We start from the raw sequence: 13,177 nt of genomic DNA, 5'->3' as shown, positions 1-13,177 counted from the left end.
TCAGAGGTGATGCTGCTAAATCACTGAGTCCTGAAGCACTTAAACTTGAGGATGACAGATGGGTATGCCCTTCTCAGTCCTCCTCTCTCACACCCATGTGATAATTGGAAGCATTCAGCATTCTTACTAGATTTCTTTATGGCTTGCTTCCTTGGAAAGATGATCTGGGAAGGATTAGGGTGGTCAGCAGTGATTTTTGTCCCTACTACTTGGTATAGGGAGTGACTTTTTTGAGATGCATTCTTTGATACTGTTCTAGAGGCTGGCTTTCAGGTAGTTAGACATTTCTGGAGGTGGTTAAAAAAATACTCAAGATGCCTAACAAAGGCTGCATGAAGATAATGGTTTCAAATTACATTTTAATTCCTTTACTGTCTCTTACAGGTATACAACTTGTCCCAGAATATTCAGGAAGATGACCTTCAGCACTTGCAGGTAAGAATATGCTGAATTTATATTAAGCTGTTTCTGAATTAAGTCTGGAAATTGTTCTTGATTTTACTACTAATGTAACTGTGATTTGAGAGCAGCTTCCTACTTTATATAAAACATGAAAGCTGACCTGATACTAAAACTAGTTCTGCCTATTAAAACGTTATTTGCATCAACTCCATGATGCTGTGATGCTTCCTCTGTGCTAGTGTAGATGTAAAATAGCATAAGCTCCTGATTTGGTGAAATCTTAACTTTCTAAAGTCTGGTGTCTACATAAGAAGTCCCAAAATTCCTGAAAGGGTTAGAATGGGAAATGATTTATGAAAGCACTTAAGAAGAAGCTTCCCATGTTTCTTCTTTTTCCCGAACATAAGAAAATGGATACTGTTTCATAACTATTTTCTACTGAAATTTGGGAGCTTGGATCAGGGCAGGAAGAATATCTTCTACTCGGAAAGAAACCTTCTCTAGTTTTTCATCTGAAAAACTTCTACAGTCCAATTTTTGCCTAGAAACAAAAGCAGGAAAGAGAGTTGTCCTCTCACTACTGTGGAGTTTTCATCCTCGAATGGAACACTGTGATCAAAGGCCACTGAATTCTGGCTTCATATGAATGGTGTAAGAGCCTTATCTCCTTAAGTTAAAATCTGTGGCTTCAAAGGCTAGCTTGTGTTTTAACAAATATCTGCCTGTGCTCAGGCCATGACCTCGTCACAGCTTAAAACTGTTTTACATGTCTTCTGATTGAAAGGACTTCTGTCTTGTTCAGTGCTGCGAAAGACTGGCTGCCAATACTGGAAGTAGAAATACACTAACTCAACATAATCTTGTGATGCTGTTCTCAGTTAACAGAATTGTATCGCTGGACCAAAACCAAACAAAACCTACAGGAAAAGCAAACACCAAAAAAAAAAAGGTTTAGTAAATTATTTGAAAGCCAGACTTTGCTGATCGCTCTGGTCCTTTGATAATTTCAGTGCAGTCTGAATAGAGTGTTCCCGTTCTTTTATAGTAGATGGGATTTGAGGGAAGAAAGGGAGGAGAAGGGCAATAAATATAAGTAAATGCTTGCGTTCCCTGCCCAGTGAAGATGGGGACAAAGAATCATGGACTGAGGGGAGGAGATGTTGTTCTGAAATACTCTTACTCTTTGGCTGCGTTTTTTTTTTTTGTGTGCAGGAGGGAATGGAGTGGGGGGGTAAGTCAGGGTCTCAGGAACAAGCCACTCATGTGGGTGCTCGAGCTCTTCAGAGCTTCTTCATGCTCAGGGTGACAAGGACTTGGAAGTTCACTTGTGTCAAATTAGTCTTGTAAGTTTTCAGATACTCTTGTGACTGACACAGGGGAAATTGTCCTTTCAGCCACGGACTTTTTTTCTGAGGTGTCCGAGGGATTAGCTTTAAAGCAAAGGAACAGTTGCCTTGTTCTAGAGGGCTTCCTTCATCTCACTCTCCAAACTTTATAAAGGGACTAGTGAGGTACCCTCACCTGACAGTGTTAAACTTGGCTGAAACAGCCAGCATGTGATTTTTGTTCTCATGGGTTTGCTGGCCCACTTAGTCCAGCGAGGAAGAATGCTGCTTTTAGCATTAAAGATGGTGAAAGCAACCAGGCAAAGACAGCTAGCGCTTTTTTCTGCTGAAGAGAAAGAACAATTATGAGTTAAGGTCACAGGCTGAAGTAGAGATCTGGGGAGCTGCTGAACTTGGCTAGAGCTGAGGTCCTAGGCATTCAAATGCAAGCCAAGTTCCTTGAGATTTCCGGGAATAAATTTTTTGTGGGAAGTAAGGGGGCAAGTGTTAGACAGGCATACCTCCTCAGCCTAGGGTGATGAGTGTTGGAAACTGCCTGGCTGAGAGACACTGTCAGCTTTCCTCTGAGAATAGCCCATAGGCCACCAACTTAGAGCCACGGTGTAGTGACAGTTCTGGAGTGGCAATGTGAAACCAGTGGAAATTGTCTCCTCCCTGAATTTTACTGAAGATTGGTGTACTCATTCTTGAGCTGCACTGACCATTCTAAATCCATAATACAACTTAAGATTGAATGCATTATTTTCTAGTGACATAAAGGATTGTTACAGTAGAAAACTGTTTTCTGTGTGTCACTCTTACGCTCTTCTTTCTCTCAGTTGTTTACAGAATATGGAAGACTAGCTATGGAAGAAATATACCAAAAGCCGTTTCAGGTAATTGTGCGTGTTAAATGTGTCTAAGCAATTGAACGTGTAGAAAATTATCTCAGGATAATTCACGAAGAGAAATTAGTTGGGCTGAAGCCAGTCTGTTCTTTACAAGACTGGCTTTCCTTCCCTGTCACCATGCTTCTTGGCAAAAACAGTGGAAGAATGCTGAAGACAATCATATTTTAGGCAAGTATAGCTTTGTGCCTGAGGTTTAAGCATAAAGGAAAGGAAGTGCCAAGTGATGCACTGACCTTAAGGAGAAAGAGGGTTCATGTTTCCTTCCTACTCATTTCTTCTTGAGGTGTGGTTGGTCTTTGCTGGTGCATGGTTCTGAATATAGGTCATACGGCCTTGAAGAAATTGAGGGACGTTGCGTTTTCATTATTTGAAGCATTAATGGCTTCAGTATCTGAATTTTTCAAAATTGCTAGCATCTCCTGACTATTTCCTAGGCTAGAGGAGGGTTTGAGGCTTCTTCCGCTTAGCGGAGACAAGGACTGAGACTTCTCCAACCCTGAATTATCAGATGATCCTTCTTAACCTATAATGCTACCAGCAGTGAGTTTTTAAGACTCTTGTGTCTCTAGAATATTCAGCCTGCAAATGTGAGTCCCTTATGTTCTTGTGATTGGCCCAGGCACGATGATGTCTTCATCAAGCACCTCATCTCATATAAGATTAATGTCAAGGTTTGTTCTCTGTCTTCAGCGGACAGGAGGAAACAACAACGTAATCCTTCTGGGGTAGTAAAAGGCAAACGCATGGAACAGGGAACATCTCTTTGAGATGCTGAATACTTCCTTTCAGATAAGGAGTGAGTTGCAGTTGTGTATATTGGTGTATTTTCTTAAACTAGCAACCACTTGCACCACAAAACTACAAGGCTACTTAATTTAGAACAGCCAAGTTTAGAATCTTTTAAAATTTCAAATAACCACGTGATAGTTCTTGATTTTTAGGAATGATGCAAACCGTTCACCCCTGTTGTTCTTCCTTTTACAGACACTGATGTTCTTAATAAGAGATTGGAGTTACCCGTATGAACATGCATATGGTTTGGAAGGAGGAAAAAAGTTTCTTGAGAAAAGATTGCAGGTATGTTATTTCCAGTAGTCCTACTCTGATCTAACTTAAGTGACACCTTATTGTAAAGATAGTAATGCACAATGATCTAGCTCTTAAAATTTGTTTGTGGTGTTCCACTTATGCATGGTTCTTGGGTTCTCTACATCTTTGACATCTTTAGGTTCAGAAATAAGTCTAAACACGCTTGTGCTCTTATTGCTTTTAAACTGGTGTTTAATCTTTAGGTACTGAAAATCTGTATTAGCAGCTCTTACAGCTTTTTTTTTCTTTAGGTAAAGCAAAACCAACATGAAGAGTTACAGAATGTAAGGAAGCATATTCACTCCTGTTTCAGTAACCTTGGCTGTTTCCTGTTGCCCCACCCTGGTCTTAAAGTTGCAACAAATCCAAATTTCGATGGGAGGTTGAATGGTAGGAAGCTTTCCATTGTGTTTCTTGATTCAGATCACTGAATTCATTTTCTTTTTATCATGGAAGTTAAGCGCTGAAATAGTTGGCCATTGAAATGGTTGATTAGAAAAGTGTAGGGCTAAAAGGTGAAATGATAGAATCTAGAAATGTGTATTGTGTGTTCTTGGTTTAAAGGTAAAATTGAATGGATATCTTTATCTGGATGTTGATTGTAATCTTGATTAACTTGAGACATCCCTAGAGGTCATATAATAAGGATTCTAAAGAAAAATAAAGGTTTCAGAGGTGAGCTTTCATAAAATGTAGACTTTCCTTTTTTTTTTCTTGAAAGGCTTTTCTGTAACAACTCTCAAAAGCGAAGGTCAAAAACTAGAATGACTGTAAAATAACTGTATGCTTCTGCCACCACAAATTGAGAAGCAGTTAGGATTCTTCCAATTACTGTTTTTCCCCCAACAGAGGTAATATATCAGAATGGCAAAGGCTGAAAACAAGATTTTTGCAGTAGTAGTTTTCCCACTGACAAGTTCTATGGGACAGATCTGTGGGTCTGTGTAAGATGTTGGTGTAATAGGGAAAACGCACTTTGAGTACTACAAGGACTACAGGGTCCTGTTCTCTCAGTTTGAATTTAATATTTCAAGAGTAAATAGAACTTACTGAAGCTATAGTATGTATTTAAGCCTTTAAATATTTAAAAAATGCAGTTAAGACTTGTGATGGTATTTTGAGGGGTTATGGGTTATCAGTGTTCCTTTGGGAAACATAAGATTAAATACTAACCACTGTTTTCTGAAACGGATTGAATTTTACTAGATATAGACGAGGATTTTAAGAAAGAACTGCGGAATTTGGTACCATTACTGCTTGCCCCTGAAAACTTGGTAGAAAAAGAGATTAGTGGATCCAAGGTGACCTGTAGAGATCTTGTAGAATACTTCAAGGTAAGCAAACTTATGCTAATTATTTTTGCTAATGGCTTAAAAGAAAGTATTCTAATTTTAGGGCATGTTCTTCCCAGAGAAGATAAAGGTATCTAGGCTGACATTCACTGATCAGCTCACTTTTATTTTCATTTCATTACTGTTTCCAGAACTGGTACACAGCTTCCTAACAGTGCAGCTCTTAACAGACTGCATTGGCAAAATAGTGCTTTTTTTTTTAGTTTTTAAATAAGCTAAAAATGCTTCAAGCTCTATTAGAGATTTTTATAATGTTTTGAAATTCTGGTTTCGCTTTTTTAAGAGGTTTTTGTATACAAATAGTAAAGCAGCCCTTAAGCTTCTAGATATGCAGTAAAAACTTCAGATATTTTCTTCCCTTCCAGTTTTTTTTACTTGTAAGGAAGATGCTTTTTAAACACCTGTATGTGTAACAACAGTTTATGCTGTAAAATATTTGTGGATACCTGCAGCTGTTAAACTCCTGAGCTGTTTTGGTATCATGGTGACACCAGCAGTAATGTGATAACATAATCCCTACATCACCAGGAATTGGTCTGATGTGTAGCCTTTTTTTTGAATTGGAATGGCTTAAACAGTTGGCTCCGTATGAGAAAGCAGCATTCCTCAAGGCATTAATTTTGCATCGCTACTTTTGAGCGTGCATGTTGAAGGCAGGACAGAGCTGATGTTATGAGAGTAGTTATGCAAGGGGTGAATCTGAGACCAGAACTCTAACACTTATAAAAGGTTGCTTTATTTTGCAAGGGAAAGACATGATGTGGGATGCAGAAGTCATGGCTGCTCTGACAAGGATAAAATCATCTCTGGAGCTCATATGCTCGGTCTCTGTATTTACATGGCTGTATATCACTTCTTGTTCCATTTTCTTCTGTAGTAAGACTCGATCCCATATGGTGCAGGGAGTGCATGTCCAACAGCAGTTTGGAAAGGAGTGCACCCTAAAACTGAGTGTGACATCTCGGCTATTGAAAAGCTGCCTGATTCACGTTGCAGTAGCTGGTCTGGAATCTGCTAAGCAGGGTGCTGTGGGAACTCGGTAGTTGCGTAACTGAAGAGAACTGCTCCCTTGTGACTGTGGATCTAAAGCTGAGATCGTGAAGCCTGAGTTGGAAACTGGAGGGCTTTTACTCAGAGGAAATAGCTACAGAATCAAGGAGGGTGTCCTGGGAGCAGAGTCCTGTATAACTGTTTTTGTAGGTTGTCCTACCACCTAGAGCAGAAGTCACATAGGGACCCTGATGACCTTGTTCTTGTCTCCTTTAGGGAGAAAATCTTCAGGACAGAGGACTGTAGACAAGCTGGGGGGAGAGCAGTAGTAGCGTGGAGAAGAATAACTGCCCAGCCTCTTTGGGGCTATTCATGGCATGGCTTTGTTGGTTTCATCTGTCCCAAGAACTGTGCTCTAGGGCACGGGCCATTGTGTGGGCTGGAGGAGATGCATGAAGGATGTTCTCTTCCAGCCCTGTGAAACCACAGTGAAAGAAAGCACCCGAGGATTGGCAGGGTGGGGAACAGAGGCACAGCCTGCCTGCTTGGCTTCCAGTGGTATTTTGGCAGTTCAGCACCGTATGCATTCCAAGGGAAACAAGGCATGGGGAAATAAATTATGCTTTGGGGCTGTTTGGACAGACCTCTTGCCAGAAAGCCTGTGCAAGTTGTCTTCATGGTTTTGGAAGAGGGCTCCCTGCCTAGCAAAGACCTTCTAATGCATTTGAGGGAGCAGAAGCCTCTTGCCAAACCTGTTGCTTTTTGAGATAGTGGCTGTCTCTCCTCAAGGTACTCCATAACTTTGCCAGGCCCCAGCCTCAAGTGCACAGACCTTACTTATGGAAGGCATGGAAACTTGTATTTTGAAGTGGAAGAAAGTCTAAAAGTAAAAACATGCACAGACCAAACTCAGTGGCTTATTGGTGCTTGCACAGAAAGAAAGCCTGTCAGCAGCTATTGAAAAAGAACCACTTTGATAGAGGGATGAACTACTTATTTTCATACTGATAAAAGGATGTTAATTGAAATGCTTTGTTAAAGTATTGCTTCTATTTACTAAAACTGGAGATTAATAAGAAAAGTACTTTTTACTTTGGGAAAGTAAAGGAGTTAAAACACTGGGGGTAAATGGGTGAATGCCAGACCTGTATGTGTGAGGAAACTTGCTTCATTGAATACTTACCATTATTACAAAGTAATGACTTATGAGCGCTCTATCTTTATATTATCCCTTTTCTCTCCCTCTCCTCAATCATAAATGCTTAGGAAAAAGAAACCTCTTTTTTTATTTATTCCATTTAGGCTTACATTAAAATATATCAAGGAGAGGAGCTACCTCATCCGAAGTCTATGCTGCAGGTATTTTCTTTTCTTTCAAATAACCTGATAGAAAATGCGTATTTCATAAGTCCTGTGCAGTTGAAGGTCATGTATGCTGGGAGTCTGCAGCTCCCACACAGAGCTGTAGCTCTTGAAGGAGCTGTGCGCTTTGCAAGCAGACTGAGCTGTGTAGCCTGGGCACACATTTCTTTCCTCAATCCCATCTACCAAATGGAGCAGGGGGTATAAATGATTGCTTTCTTTTTAACTCCTTCAATTTCAAGCATGTTTCCTGTAACTTGCTCTTTTGTCTGTATCTTTCAGACTTTATTCACAGGGCTTTTAGTATCAGATGCAGCAGACAGAAAGGAAAGAGCTTAAAGTAATGTCTCAGTGTTGGGCTCCTTTATCGCATGTGGGTTGTTAGGTTGGATAACTACGCTGAGTTAAGGCCTGTATCTTTTTTACACCTTCTCTGGATCAACCCAGAAATGAAATTAAAAATGATCTGAACACTAACTGATTGTAAAGGTTCAACACAGAGCTTTACACGTTGTTTGGGTTGAAGAGTTTTCATCCAAGTATGGACTCCGGGGCTGGTTTTAGACATTTCATATTTATAAGACTTTTTAAAATTAAGATTCCTGTGTCACTTCATTAAGATAAGAAGGACAAATAAACACCCGGAACAGAGTCAATGATCCAATTCTTTAGATGTTGGCAGGAGGGATGGTTCAGAAAACTTGTCACAGTGAAACAAAGGCTACTATCATTTCTTCTAATTAACATGCCATAGATGTGGCTGTGAGATACAGAAGATGCTATCTTGCAGGATGAGCTGGAATAACTGTCCTTCACACAAAACAGGTTGAAAGTTGCCTTAAGTCCTTACAAATTCTGACACCAAAACTGCACATAATGCAGGAATATTGGCTTGCTTCTTTCTTCACAGGTAGTAATGTATCAGGATTAACATTTAGTAGTTTAGAGATCCTTACTTGCTTTTTAACAGTAGAACACTCAGAGATTGCTCATGATGACAAGCCTGTACAAGCACATGGAATTTTGTCTGCAGCTGTACTAGAAAGCCGAAAAACCCCTTTCTTCTAGTCACTCTGTTTTAGTATCTATCATTAACCTTCCTTTGTTCATGTGGGGCATTTTCTTGGCAATCTCAGTCCTTGGTAGTCCTTGGTGGTTGGTGGGGTATGTTGGGCAGTATAACTACAAGTGTGTAACTTGCTGGTGATGCTGTAGTGATAACGTGGTGCTCAATGTTTTCTAGGCAACAGCTGAGGCGAACAATCTTGCTGCTGTGGCAGGAGCAAAAGACTTGTACAGTAAAGGCATGGAGCAGGTATGATAACACAACTTTTTAACTGTTTGCATGCAAGTATGGGCCTTCAGTTTTAGTGTTGTTTGGTGTAGGCTGTGAGAATATTAATGGGGAAAAGTAGCTTAGGGTCCAGGACTTGTTTTCTGTCCCCTGCACTGAGGTTAGATGTCTGATGCAGCAAATCCAGGATGCTTTGAGATGGAAATTGGTGGGGAGGTGTGGGAATGGGAGTTTGATATACCACCTGCTAATTCCTGCTGCTGATCTTAAAAATCCTATAATGTGAAATGTGCAGACAGGTGAGGAGATGCGTGGTGGGTCAGGGTAGACCCAAGGGTAGAGTTCTAGAATGGTTTCACACTTTTGAAAAGTAGTTATTCATTAGCTGTCAAATGTGTGGATTAAAATCCTTTTTTAATAAATTAAGAAAAAGAAAACCTTTAATCCAAAAACTATCTTGTCTGGAAAAAAAGTATGCAATTTCCTACTCGCTTCTTCTCTTAAAGGTAGTGACTTACACCACTCCAAGCTGAATGTCTGGATGGACTTCATCTTTCAACTTCATGGTGTTAGCAGTGTTTTACCATGGCAAATTCTGGAAACAGTTGCATGTCTTGCAAAGCTTAACAAGACTATGCTTATTTAGAAACTCTACAACAGGACCAGTGGGTTTAAATGTGTAATCACATGGGTGATATGCCACAAACAGAGCTCCCCATTAACCGGGCTAATTCTGGTCTTAATCACTGAAGTAGCTTTCAGTTTTGAAGTTAGATTAAGACTTAACGCTAGTGGCAGGCTAGCCAGCTTCAGTTGTTAGCAGGCTGTCTTGATAGTGCTGGTGTAGAGGGATTCCTTCATTTGTTTCCATTTTTGGAAAATCTCTTGAAATAACTAATGGGTTGCTTATATTAAAAAAGAAAGCCAAATCTTTTCCTACCTTGACTCTTTACTGGCTGTTAAGATACTGTACTCATAAGGCTTCTTACTTGGGGTGAGAGATAAACAGAAACAGATGTGCTCTCAAACACTTTGTTTCCATAGTAATTTTCCCCAGTATTGTGTATATTTTTGTGTCACTGTAGAGTGTAGTGTAGATAAAAACACAAATGTCTTAAATCAACTTTTCGCCAGATGTCTCAATGTTCTTAATGTGACACGACTTTGAAAGTTCTGTTTTAGGAACAGCACTTAAGACTGGATTATATATGGATATTTCTTACTGTACTGTCTGAGTTCTACTCGTGAACAAAAGCCCTCTTCTGCTGAGTGTGCATAAACAAAATACTGTTCCCCTGATGACCTTAAATATAAGGAACAACAGGTGCAGGCGCACGGAGCATGAGAACAGTGGTAGTATTTGTATGGCAAGCGGTGGTCTTGATACATCAGAAGCTCCTAGTGTTTCAGTGCTGTGGGCAATGTGCAAAAACAGTTTTGGAGGTTGAGAGACCTGTTTTCCAGGGAGTTTTGCCAGGTACAGAGAACTGTAATAAGGAAAAATCAGACAGGTGCTTGTTAAACTTGATCAAGGGACAGCAGATGGGGTGATGGTGTCAGGATCCCATTGCTTTGAAGAAGCTAGTCAGTGAAGCCATGCATCTTGTGAGGCAGAAAGGGTATGCTGTACTCTGAGAAAGTGATCTTCCCTGTGCCCTGCTGAAGGGAAAGCAGCAGGAGGAGGTTAAAGGTGTTGTGCTCAAGACTGAAGGTGACAAGCACTGCCTTGTGGCAGGAGAGAAAAGGCTGTAGTGTGACATCATGTGGAAAGAATCTTCAGTCTTTAGACATGGACCCTTACAGTCAGACTCTGAGTTGGAGCTGGTCTGAGCAGTTCAGACCTTTGGCCTAGGTAATCACCAATCATAGTCCGTAAGAGGTCAGACATCAGTGTTACAGAGAAGTCCGTCATTGGAGTCTAACCATTTTCATACCCGTGCTGATTTAGGGAGAGGAAGACGGTGGGTGTCCACATCACAGGTATCTGAGTCCATGGTTTCTTCCCTTCAGCAGAAACATTCTCTCACAAGTTGATCTGAATCAAGCCTAGAGGACAGTCTAGGGAAGAACAGGCTAAAGGTGTCAGCAGCTAGTTCTTGTTTATCACCTGGTAAGTTCCCTGGGACCTGCAAGTGGCAGCAATAAGCAGGAAGTTGCTGAGTGTGCAAAATCTACCTCATTGGTGTCCAAGTTCAGCAGTGAACCTCTCACTGAGGTGGGTGACGTGGTGTAAAAAGCTGAGGGGAGGGCTTCAGAGTGCTATCTAACCTTCCTCAAGCCCAGCTTTGTCTGCCTTCTGGTGTTCCTTATTTCACCTTTTCATAACAGGAGAATATGTTGTGGCTGATGTCCTCTACTGGGCTTGCCCAAAGGGAAGGACTTGAAAGTATTAGTTCTGTCATATGCTATGGCTTTGTATATGAGCAGACAGATAAGGGTCTTGCTGGGCCATGATGCACAGATACGTTTGGCTGCTTCACTTGGGATGGGACTCTGGACCTTAGAGAGCCAAGAAAGTTGCAGGAGGTAGTCTGCTGGCTTGAGAGGTGGGCAGGTTTGTTTTCAGTACAGCACAAGATATTTGGGATGCACTGACACCACCTCTGATTGTTCCTACAGATTTGTGGAGGAGATAAGCCTTACATTGCCCCAGCGGACCTTGAGCGGAAGCACCAGGATTACAGAGAGTCGGCTGTCAGGCAGTTCTGCTCGGTGAAGAAGATGGGAGGGGAGGAGTTCTGTCGGCGCTACCAGGAACAACTTGAGACGGAAATCGACGAGATCTATGCAAACTTTGTGAAGCACAACGATGGCAAAAACATCTTTTACGCTGCTCGTACCCCTGCCACTCTATTTGCAGTCATGTTTGCCATGTATATAACCTCAGGACTGACTGGGTTCCTTGGTATGAACTCCATAGCTACCCTGTGTAATCTCGTGCTGGGGATAGCTCTTATATCCTTTTGTACTTGGGCATACGTTAAGTACTCTGGGGAATTCAGAGAAGTTGGAACAGCCATTGATCAGATCGCTGAAGCTATATGGGAACAGGTTGGTATTTGTTTTCATGAAAAATCTTTCCTTGAACAAACATATCAAATAGTTTCTGCTCAGTGTTGTGAGTAAAAAGCTGGTCTAGACTGAAGGGAGAACTAGTTCTACTGTAGGGAAAATCAGGTCAGAAGTATAACCACTCCGCAGTAAGTGTTGCCCCACACAAGGAACATTAAACCAGGAATCTTATTTAAATACGTATGTATGTGTTACATAAAGGCTTTACTAGGTGCTTGGATGGTAAGAGTGAAGGGACTTGTTAAAAATCTTACTACTTCTTGGAGCAGAGAGTTGTGCTTTTAAAGGTAAGTTTAAAGTGGCAAACTTGCGCTATGGATGTGGTGTGTAAAATATTTCAAGAAATGTGGAAGGTGGAAACACTGCCCTCCCTCACCTCACCTGATGGTGTGACACTGGAGGACTAATTAGACCTTGAAGAAAACTGGCTGATGAGTAACCAGACTAACATGCAGTAACTGCTACAAGAGGATGTACAGCAAGTTTCTTCCTCCAGGAAGACTTGTGTAGTCTGCGACCCTTCAAGTAGCACAGTTGGTGCAACTGCTGTTACAAGAAATACATGCCAGACAGACTAATCCCTGAAAGAACAAGAAGACTTCAGTGTGAGAGAACCAAAGGCCTCTGTACAAAGATTTTGCCTGAATCCAGTTGACATAGCTGTCCTAGTACAGCCAGTGCGGAGAACTCCTGACCAACTCTTCTGAGTAGCTTTTCATTTTTTTCACTCAAATTGCTTCTACAAGGTATAAGCAAATAACTAACCGGAGACTTCTAAACTGCTGCAGTCTTCTACATCTGAAAAGTGACTTTGTTCCAGGTGAATTGTAGGCAGTGGTACACTAAACCTGTCCATGAACGATTGTGTAAGGTTATGAATTGCCACGTGAAGTAACTGGAGAGGAAAAAGTGGATTTCATAAGAAATTTGAAATTTGAGTTGCAGCCCTTGACTAGTGGTTAAAATTGAGGCTCTTCTTTACCACTGTAGCTTCTCGCTTTGCAGCTCGGGGTTGAAGAGCACTGCAAGAAAAGCAGAAGGTGTCAGCTGGATGTGTAGTGCTCACTGTGATAGCACTACTGCCATAGGATACCTGGAGCATGTAGGGTTTGATTTGATTTCTGGCCTTCCCTGAGAATGGGGAGAGCTTGGTTTATGGCATCAGGAGCTTGCTGCTTATGGGCCAGAAGAAGGTGGTCTCCAAAAGAGCTTGCTGATGGTATTGTTACAGTTGCACGACACTGATAACGGGGCAAAGTAGCTACAGATTCTGGTCCGAGTCTCTTGTATTATTGTTCTTGCTATTGATTTTTCTTTCTTTTCCTTCCATGCTTCAGAGGAATCCCAGGAAGGTAAGAAGTTACTGGCAATCTTTTTTTT

At 41.2% G+C, this 13,177-nt stretch overlaps 1 protein-coding gene across 14 annotated transcripts in view; it reads left to right on the top strand.

Moving 5' to 3' along the window:
• ATL2 (atlastin GTPase 2) overlaps window positions 1-13,177 on the top strand; it is a 59,319-nt gene that overhangs the window by 43,583 nt on the left and 2,559 nt on the right. For 10 of the 14 annotated variants that reach the window (XM_040551845.1, XM_040551844.1, XM_040551846.1 and 7 more), the window contains 9 exons: window positions 385-435; window positions 2,567-2,623; window positions 3,623-3,715; window positions 3,979-4,117; window positions 4,934-5,061; window positions 7,372-7,428; window positions 8,675-8,746; window positions 11,345-11,776; window positions 13,135-13,149. In XM_040551845.1, coding sequence (XP_040407779.1) covers window positions 385-435; window positions 2,567-2,623; window positions 3,623-3,715; window positions 3,979-4,117; window positions 4,934-5,061; window positions 7,372-7,428; window positions 8,675-8,746; window positions 11,345-11,776; window positions 13,135-13,149 — 1,044 coding nt within the window. The remainder of the gene's footprint in view (window positions 1-384; window positions 436-2,566; window positions 2,624-3,622; window positions 3,716-3,978; window positions 4,118-4,933; window positions 5,062-7,371; window positions 7,429-8,674; window positions 8,747-11,344; window positions 11,777-13,134; window positions 13,150-13,177) is intronic. The other 4 variants (XM_040551848.1, XM_040551847.1, XM_040551855.1 and 1 more) reach the window with 1 other exon arrangement.

This window comes from Cygnus olor, chromosome 3 (genome assembly GCF_009769625.2).
Source record: "Cygnus olor isolate bCygOlo1 chromosome 3, bCygOlo1.pri.v2, whole genome shotgun sequence".
Classification (NCBI taxonomy): domain Eukaryota; kingdom Metazoa; phylum Chordata; class Aves; order Anseriformes; family Anatidae; genus Cygnus; species Cygnus olor.
The sequence above is the reverse complement of the archived record's forward strand: the minus strand, read 5'-3'. Positions and strand labels throughout refer to the sequence as shown.